At 45.8% G+C, this 10,138-nt stretch overlaps 1 protein-coding gene across 5 annotated transcripts in view; it reads right to left on the bottom strand.

Moving 5' to 3' along the window:
* The window catches only part of MARCH10 (membrane-associated ring finger (C3HC4) 10, E3 ubiquitin protein ligase), an 86,304-nt gene extending 76,795 nt beyond the window's left edge, over positions 1-9,509 (bottom strand). For all 5 annotated transcript variants that reach the window (XM_005858604.2, XM_005858603.2, XM_014532019.1 and 2 more), the window contains exons 1-2: positions 9,218-9,509; positions 3,953-4,059 (exon numbers count right to left, since the gene is read on the bottom strand). In XM_005858604.2, the coding sequence (XP_005858666.1) occupies positions 3,953-4,042 (90 nt within the window). In that variant the 5' untranslated portion in view covers positions 4,043-4,059; positions 9,218-9,509. The remainder of the gene's footprint in view (positions 1-3,952; positions 4,060-9,217) is intronic.
* Positions 9,510-10,138: the final 629 nt, after the last annotated feature.

Here is a 10,138-nt window from a genome sequence, read left to right on the forward strand (position 1 = left end):
TAAATACACATAGGTGGCATATGGACCAAGTTATTGAGGGATCATTAAAGCCATGTAATTGATTCTTAACCCCTTACTTGAAATCCTTTCTGGAACAAGGCAAGGGATAGATTAAATAATCTAACTCATTGTGGTTCCCTTTAAAGTATTTTCTGTGGGTTGCTATATACTTACTTCGACCGATACTCAGGATGTCTTAAAGACAACCTGATTTATTATTTTTTTTGCAGACCTTGTGGTGAGTGGCTTGGAAATGCTCCATTGAGGGTGGATTTGACTTGTAGAAATAGTTACAAGTCATCTGGGTCTAGTCTGATAAGCAGAGTCGGTGGTCAAATTAAGTAACACTGGCTCTCACCCAAGACAAGGTGTTTGGTTCAACAGAGAAGAATAAGCTTCCACCCCTGCCCTTAAGAAGCTGTGGTCGAGTTTGAGAGGAAGTCACACAAAAGACACTTTCATAAGCAATGGGAGAGAGTATGAAAAGGGAGCTGTGGTACTGAAGTGACGGAAATGTTCTAAAATCGATGGTGGTGATAGCTGCAAACTTGGTAAATTTATTGAAAGTCATTAAATTATACACTTAAAACAGGTGAATTTTATAATATGTAAATTATAGCTCACTGAAGTTTGTTTTTTTGTTTTGTTTTGTTTGGTGTTTTTTTTTGTTTTTTTTTTTGAAAAAAGGTGCTATAGGAGTAGGTTCCCTTTGACTCTAAATTAAAGCGGGGCTCCTCACCATCCTTGTCAAGAGAGTAAAGTAAAGAAGGGGTTAGAGACATGATTGAGTTCAGGCTGTCTTGGACCTTAAGTGAGGGAAACAACCGAAGGTTTTCATGCATTCCAATGGCACAGTCAAATTCACATTTTAGCTAGATTTCAAGAAAGCAGGCTGGAGGCAAGGAGACCGGTGATAAGGATAGTGTAATAGTCTTGGAGAGAAATGATGGAGGGTGAAACCAGGGTGGTGGCAATAGGATGAAAAGGAAGACACAAGGTCATGAGCTTTTCAGTAAACTTGGCAGGAGCTGGTGAGAGTGGGATGTGCGTGGTGAGGAAGGAGGAGTCAGGGAAGGTTTAGACCACTACCACCAGGCAGGGAATATAGAGGAGGGAGGCGGGAGGAAGATATGAGGAGTGCAACCGTGGTCCTGCTGAATTTGAGGTGCCTATGCGACATCCAGATGAGAATGTCCAACAACAGTGTGCATCTGACTCTGACACTTTGGGAAGACTCAGGTTACAAGTCATTAGTATATGAGTTGTGGTTAAAAACATAGGAGGGGCCCTAGCCGGTTTGGCTTTGTGGATAGAGCATCGGCCTGTGAACCGAAGGGTCCCGGTTTCGATTCCGGTCAAGGGCACATGCCCGGGTTGCGGGCTCGGTCCCCAGTGGGGGGTGTGCAGGAGGCAGCCAGTCAGTGGTTCTCTCTCATCATTGATGTTTCTCTCTCTCCCTCTCTCTTCCTCTCTGAAATCATTACAAATATATATAAACATAGGCGGGGATTTGCCCGGCTGGTATGGCTCAGTGGTTGAGCATCGACCCATGAGCCAAGAGGTCCCTGATTAGATTCCCAGTCAGGGCAAATGCCTGGGGTTGCGGGCTCCATCCCCTGTAGGGGAGCATGTGGGAGGCAGCCGATCGATGTACCTCTCTCATCAATGTTTCTATCTCTCTATCCCTCTCCCTCCTTCTCTCTCTAAAATCAATAAAAATATATTTTAAAACAACATAGGAGGGGATGAGATGGGTCATGGAGACGTAGTGAATTAGAAAAAAATTGGGTGGAGGATGGAAAACTGGGGGAATTAACATTTGAGGGGTAAGAAGAAGAGTGTGAGAGAAACAGAAGGGAAATCTGGAGAATGTGATGTCGTAACGCCAAAGGAGTAATGTTTCCAGAAAAAAATCGTTAAACGTAGATAAAGCTCCAGAAAACAAAGGCTAAAAACGTGAGCTTTGAAAAAAAAGTAGGTAAGTTAAAAATAGTGATGATAACAGAGGGAGATGATGGACCAGTGAACATGTGGCGGTGTGTCATCCTTTGTTCCTTCCTTTCTCTCATCCCCCCTCTCCAGCTATCAGCAAGATGTCTGTGTTGCTTCTATTTCCTGGGTCAGGCCACTTCTTGCGACCTCTACTCCTACCGTTCTGGCCCAGCCACCAGCATCTCTCTCCTAAATTTCCACAGTAGCTTCCTTACTAGATTCTCTGCTGCTTCTCTTGCCCCTCTCAGACCTTTCCCCACACAGCAGCCAGAGAGATCTTTTAAAAATGTAGATCAGATCACACTGCTCCTCTGCTTAAAGTCATCCAATAATTCAAAAAAGAAAAGAGAAGAAAGAAAATCATCCAATAATTCTCATTGCGATCAGAATAAACTCCAAATACCGAGCTTTGTCCTGAAAACACAACCTGGCCCACCCTCGCCCTTGGCCCATGTGTTTCGGCCATTCTGGCCTTCTTTTGTTTCCTCCGATGCTCCAGGTTAGTTCCTGCCTCAGGGCCTTTGCACTCGCTTCCCTTCTGCTCAGGATGTTCTGGCCCACTCTTCCCCATCATTTGCTTGCACAGCCAAAGCTGCTTCCTCAAAGAGGACTTTCCTGCCTGTTTAAAGGAGCATCACCCCACCCCCATTACCCCTGTTTTATCGGCCTCATTATATTCATCGGTAACTGAAGGGATCTTACATATTTATTTACTTGTGTGTATTATTTGTTTCTCGATTCTAGGGTAAGAACTCTGGGAGAAAAGGGACTTTGTTCAGGACATAGTAGGCACTTAAGTATTCTTACTTATAAGAATAGTGTTGAAAGTGCTCTTATGAATAAGAACAGTGTTGAAAGCCCCACAGAGATTAGAAAATGAAACTGCAGGGACTCTAAGCCACACACTGTTGTGTGATTTTTGTTTTTCAACAGAGACCATAAGAAAAGATTGATTATCTCATGTGCCTGTGCTGAAGACAGTTTCAAACAAGTGCTTCGAAACATGGACCGGGTGGCAGAGGCATCTTTGTGAAAAGTAGAAGCACTCCCAGCATGGCCAGTTCGAATATTTATGTTCTCACTTATCGTATACAAATTCCCTCAGTTTTATAGTCTTGTAGGTAGGTGTGTTGCCAAGTTGCGGGAGAAATCTGCTGACTCCGTTTCCAGCCCCAGCGCGAAGCTGTGTTACACGGGTGAAATCAGGTTACTGCGATAGGTCTGGTTTCCTTGGTGACCTGCAAGGTTCAGTTATATTTGAAATTGCTAAGGAGGAGGAGAACCTGATAACAGCAGTTCTGTGTCTTCCTTAGGGAAGGAGCACTTTTTGATCCTTAGTCGAGGCTGACGACATGCCCCCTGGGTTGGTGAGGGTTGACCTCCGGGCCAGCGCCAGCCAGCCAGCCAGCGGGCTGAATGACACGTCCAAAGTTTGTCCTAGGCCAGCGCTGGGTAATTGCATCATGACTCCTCGGGCTCTCTGTTTTGGTTTTTGCAGGTCGATGCTGTAACTAGGGTGATGAATAGCTAGCTTATTACGGAATGTGCTAACCATCTTTCTCTGGCAGGATGACAACGAAGGGCCAAGTCATTTTATAAATGGTAGGGCAACCCAATCTACTCCGTAATGTCTTTTTCCTTGGTAGCTGGTTTATCAAATTTAGGCCCTCACGTCATTTGTTGGCAAGGTTTGTGTGCCACGCTCTGTGCTAAATACTTTTAAAAGGTTATCTCATTTCATCCCCAGGACAATATTAGGGGGTGGGTACTATTATTATCCTCATTTTACAGAGGAGGAAGCTGAGACTCAGAGGTAAAGTGGCTTTTCAGGATCACACAGCTTGTAAGTGCTGGGTTTGGGGTTTTAGAAAACGATTGCTGCTGATGCTGTCTGCTGAATTCTCTCCTAATACTGTAAACCAAGGTGGAAGGTAACTCTTGTTTTCTGCAATTACTGTACCTGATATTCAGCCTCCACCTTATGCTGCATGTCCCGCAGAGATTGAGCATCGCTGAGGAACTTCTGTCTGTCCCTTGCTTCATGCAACATGATTCTTAATCCCCGACCTGCAAATAAAGGAGAAATGAATGTGCTGTGACAGAGCCCTTTGTGACGTTGCTGTATTTGGAATTAGTATCATTGCGTTCATTCCCGTTATTAATCTAATTTCCATTGTTTGAAAGGCACAGATGCTCCTTTCAGACTGAAGGGACTCTTTGTATCGGTGTGGATGCCCTTACCACCCTCCAGTTTTGGGCGTAAATAATGCAGCCATCAGCTGGCTTTGGTGATCCTGTCTTGGTTAGTCACAGGAGTTAGATCGACAGACACTTGATTCAGAAGCAGGTCTACGAAGCAACAAAAAAGAAAACCCAAGAACCTAGCTAAGTTATCAGTGACTGAAGTTATGAGCCTCTGGGAAGTGAAAGTCATTTATTCAACAATGATTGCATCCCTAATTCCAACCCACGCGCTATGCTGGGCACAGGGGTCTATAGCACTGGGCAAGATGAACAGGGCCCCTGCCTTGAGGGTTTGCGGTCTAGGGCAAGAAGACTGACATTGAACAAGTGAACCTTAATTGTGACAAATGCTATGGAGACGTATGGGGTTCCATGAGAGTGTTATTATGGGGTGGGGGGGCATAACCTGGGCCAAGAGGCCAGTTGTTCCTTAGGAAATGACACTGGGTTTGCGAAGGAGCAAGGCAGGTAAGAAGCAGGACAGAGAGCATCTTGGACAGAAAGGACAGCAGGTGCAAAAGCTGCAGGGCAGGAAGGGGCTGATGTGGATGAGAAGCAGGTGGCCAGGGCAGTTGGAGCACAGAGATGGGGAGAACAGCACCAAAGGGCTGGAAGGTGGGCAGGAGCCAGCTCATGGGGGTGGGGCCTTGAAGCTCATGAGCCATTGCAGGACGCTGGAAGGTTCCAGTCTGGGGAGTAGATTTGCATTTTTAAAAGGTCCCTGTAGCTGTTATATGGAGAATCGATGTGTGTGTGTGTGTGTGTGTGTCGGGGGGGGGGGGGAAGTGGAAAGACCATTGGGAACATACTACAGTAATCCAGATGAGATAAGATAGTGACCAGACTTAGGTAGCAAAAGTGGAGATGAGGAGGAGAAAGAGGTGGGGGACGAGGGAAAGGAGGAGGAGGAAGAGGAGATCAAAGGTACTATTTATTGAGCCTCTGCAAGTTATAAACATTTATAATATTAACTCATTCAGATCCTCACGGCCACTCTCTGAGGCAGGCACTGTATCTCTATATTGTAGCTGAGGAAACTGAGACCAAGGGATTCCGTAACTTGCCTAAGGTTAGAGAAATACTAAGTGGAAAAGTTGGGATTTGAACCCAGAGAGTCTCACGCCAATGCCCACAGGAGATACGCAGGAGAGAAAGTCATCAGGAGATGGTGATGACATGAATGGTCTGGGAGAGGGAGACGGAGATAGAAACATCAATGATGAGAGAGAATCATTGATCGGCTGCCTCCTGCGTGCCCCCTACTGGGGATGGAGCCCACAACCCGGGCATGTGCCCTTGAGGACGAGGGAAAGGAGGAGGAGGAAGAGGAGATCAAAGGTACTATTTATTGAGCCTCTGCAAGTTATAAACATTTATAATATTAACTCATTCAGATCCTCACGGCCACTCTCTGAGGCAGGCACTGTATCTCTATATTGTAGCTGAGGAAACTGAGACCAAGGGATTCCGTAACTTGCCTAAGGTTAGAGAAATACTAAGTGGAAAAGTTGGGATTTGAACCCAGAGAGTCTCACGCCAATGCCCACAGGAGATACGCAGGAGAGAAAGTCATCAGGAGATGGTGATGACATGAATGGTCTGGGAGAGGGAGACGGAGATAGAAACATCAATGATGAGAGAGAATCATTGATCGGCTGCCTCCTGCGTGCCCCCTACTGGGGATGGAGCCCACAACCCGGGCATGTGCCCTTGACCGGAATCGAACCCGGGACCCTTCAGTCCACAGGCCGACACTCTATCCCCTGAGCTAAACCAGTGAGGGCTCTACATGTATTTTTTAATGATGACCATGTGACAGGTGCTGTCTAGGCTTTGGGGAAACCGCAGGATCAGACAGACAACATTCCTGCCCCCAGGTGTCTACATTCTGCCACTTTTCTTCGTTCTCTGGTTTTTCAGTTATGCAGACATTGGCGGAATCAGCTTGCCCCTGACTCATGGTGACCCAGTGTCTGGTCTTGTTGCTGTGAAATCTTCCCAGGTTCATCGTCTCACCCTGAGCAACAGGAAGAACTAGTGTTGGTCCCTCAGGGGTTATTTTATCTTAAGTACAGAAACACGGTCCTTTAAGAGTCGAATCTAAAACTACAATTTAATAGGTAGTTCCACAATCTATACACAAAACCTAAATCTCTGAGCCTTTTAAAAGTCACTTAAGAGATTATATTTTATTTTTTATTTTAATGCTTACCTGAGGATATGTTTAGTGATTTTAGAGGAGAGAAGAAAGGAGGAAAGGGGGAGAGAGAGAGAAACATTGATGTGAGAGAGAAACATGGATCAGTTGCCTCCCATATGCACCCTGACCAGGGATCGAACCCACAACTTAAGTATGTGCTCCAGCCGGGAATCAAACCCGCACCCTTTTTGGTGTATGCGACGATGCTCCAACCAACTGAGCCATCTAGTCAGGGCGAGAGATTATATTTTAAAAGATCACTTTTCACTTTTCACATGAATTTGTACTTGCATAAAATGAAGTTCCTACCCTTTTCAGAAAACGATGGTGTTAAAACAGGCAGAAAGATGAACCCCTGATGCTGCCGTTGGAAAGAGAAGGCTGTCTGAATATTAATCAGGCCGAGAACATAAGGAATCATAATGAAAATATGTTAATGTTGCTAAAGGGGCACGTTCCAGAGTCCACTGGATGACACGTTCTGGTTACAAAGTTAATGTAGAAAAGCCAGCTAATCTATCCTGCTTTAATGCAGTATTATTTTAAGGAGGCTTCCAAATCAAGAGCCATGAAATAACTTTGTTTAAATAGGTAGGAAATAACACTATTTGAATTACTTGCTAGGTTACCGCTGACTTCACAATCACCTACCAAATAAAGGACTTTACAATTGCCTACAAAAGTCTCTTTTCCCTCCCATAAACTCTCTATGGATAGACTTTACCATAAAAATGATTATTTAGAAGCATCATGGTGCCACATGTGATTTTTTTTTAATTTAAGTACATCAATACTTTGTGAGATTAAACAAATACTATCGGACCAAGGAAACAGATTGTGAGAGACAGATCCAGGAGGTGGGTGATCGCCACCGTTTAGGCAAACATTCTCCACATTTCTGAAGTGTCCCTTGAACTTCATACTGCACTGCAGGTTTGAAAAACTGACCAGGATGAACAAGAAACAGAAATAACTGTATGGAAATAAATCCACATGAGATCACGCTTGATCCATGGATCTTAGCTTTGAGGGCCTACTCAACCAGATGGCCATTTGAAGCCGGAAAATTTTCCTCAGCAAATACAGACAGGTGGAAGGGGGGAGAATGATGCTAAAACGTGGGCAAGGCAAAGATTTCTAAAATAGCATCCCGTATTCGCTTGTTTCTCACCTTTGAACTGCTTTTCAATTTAAAACCCACTCATGGTCATGCACGCTTCTGTTTTAAGTCTCTGGTGATACTATATTGGGCCAAATCTGTGCTTTAGACATCAACATGAGAAACCATTTTAAATTGGGAGGGAAAAGAAAAGGGAAAGGAAGTAGGAGGCATGTGGGGAAGCAAGAGCGATGATTCTTCTTGGCCTCAAAATTCTACGTATCTGTGAAATTTCAATGAGGAATATTCTAAGAACTTGGTGACATATGCATTCCTCTCTCGTGTAAATTTCCAACAAATTCCAATTTCCCTGACTAAGGAGAGCAGAATCTGATTGTGTGAATATTTTTCAGTTCTCTAAAAAAATATATATATCTACAGCTATGCTTTTCTGTTCTGTGGCCACATTTGTCAGAATTTATTTGAAGGGATTTCTTTTTAATCACCATCGAGCTATTTCACTGTTTTCTTACTATGTTCTCATATTAGAGATACCATTAAAGTTAATATTTTATTGGTTCAGCAATAAGGAAAAATGTAAACTTAAGCCCCTCTTTAGGCTGCAGTCTCCTTTGAAACAAAACCCAAATGGCTATATTAATACCTGACAATCCTGTGTATAAAGTCCCCCTAAGATGTACAAATTGCCAGTTATAAAAACAGCCATGGGGATATAAATACAGCATAGGGAATCTAGTCAATAATATTTTAATAACTATGTCTAGTGTCAGATGGGTACTAGACTTATCGGGGCAATCACTTCCGTGAGTTATATAAATGTCTCATCACTGTGCTGCACACCTGAAACCAATATAATAGTGTATGTCAACCATAATTTGAAAAATAAAAAATATTAATTCTTCCTGTTCCACAACTGAGTGCCTAGGATTTGGGAGATCTTATTCATCCGTTTACACAGTTAATTTGTAATGCCAAATATCTCAGGTTTTGTTTAAATCTTAGCTTTAAAAAACTTACGAGTTTTAAAATCTTATTAAAATGTCTTGACTTGAGTCTAAGCAACAAAGATGAGTGATTCTAGCCTAATTGGCCGCACGCTCAGGTACTGAGAGAATACTGTGACCAAAAATAAAGAAGAGGAATTGAGGGGTGGAGGAGTATGATTTGACTCTTCCAGTCCGTTTGGCTTAGGAAATCAGGGACTGGCGGAGGGGAGGAGAGGGGGGACGGCGGGTGTCCTTGGGGGTGACTCTTCACTGCATTGTGAAACGGTGAGAGAGAGGGGCGGCCACACGCTGACCATCGCTTCAGTGGGTGGGTGGTCATGTCAAGCAACAGCAACAATTCCGCACGCAGAGGCCGAGGGGCCATGTGTACCTCTCCTGGACCACAGACCGGGGCAGTCGCGGGCAAGTTATGTAGGTGCGGGCGGCTGCCAGCTGCAAATAAATGATCGGAGTCCCCCAACCAGTCCCTCGGAGCCCGAAAAAACGGCGTTGTAACAGCAGGAGGGAGGGGGAGGAGCGAGGGGCCAGGCACCCAGGCTTCAGGCCTGATTTCCCCGTGGAATCGTTTTAGTCAAAGGAGAGGCTGTCCCCTCCCCCGCCCCCCACCTACGCGAGGACTAGAGGCAGCTGGGGCGGGTGGGGCTGGGCCGTTACCTGGCAGGTCAGTCCTTTCTCCCCTGCGAGGGGTTAAGGGGCCCAGGGGCGGGGCAGTCAGGCAGGTCCCTGGTGGAGGAGCGGCCCATCAATCGCACCTTGGAGGCCGTCCCTGAGCTCCTCTTCCTTCTCCTCCTCCTCTTTCCTCTCCCCTCCCTCTACCGGCCCCTCTTCCTCTTCCTCCTCCCCGGCTTTCCTCGGCGGCTGCCGGCCTTTCTAGGGGCGGAGGCGGTGGGGGCGGCTCCCTGGCGTCCTCCCGTTTCCCCGGCAACCGGCCCCCTCCTTCCACGCGAGAGCTGGGGGCCCTGGCGTGGAGGTAGGGTGGGGGTTGCGGCCCGTGGTCCTGAGCAGGGACGTGGGGCGCTCTCTGGTTGCCGTGGGAACGAGTGGGATGCGGTGGCGAAGGCAAAAAAAACGGTGATAGCGGAGGGCGGAGAAGAGATGCAGGAGGAGGGAGGAGACTGGCTTTGTCTTGATTTCCAAACCCAAACCTAGATACTGAGGCCTACACTCCTGCCCTGAATCCGTGCTGTGCTTTGTAAAGAATGAGACTAGAAAACGAGAGAGGGGAATATTTTTAATTGAATAAAAGAGTATTAAAGACAGTACATAGGTAGAGGGGAAGAGAGTGCAGGTGGGGTGTGAGCTATGCAGGGGGTCTCTGAAATGCCTGCTTCAACCTGAAAGGAAGACATGAATGATTAAGGGCGGAAGAACCAGATAAGAAGCCAGTTAGCTCCCAGTTATCAGTTATCTTGGCTGCCTTTCCCTAGGAAGCAGGTTCTTAGAGGTTTAGGGCAGTGCCCACAGAGCCTTGCCCTCTCTCTGCCAGGTTTACTTGTCTGCAGTTTGCATAGGCAAAGATGATTCTGCCATTTATTTTGCATACAGGGTGGGGCAAAAGTAGGTGTACAGCTGTGA

This window comes from Myotis brandtii, unplaced genomic scaffold, assembly GCF_000412655.1.
Source record: "Myotis brandtii unplaced genomic scaffold, ASM41265v1 scaffold120, whole genome shotgun sequence".
In the NCBI taxonomy this organism is placed as follows: domain Eukaryota; kingdom Metazoa; phylum Chordata; class Mammalia; order Chiroptera; family Vespertilionidae; genus Myotis; species Myotis brandtii.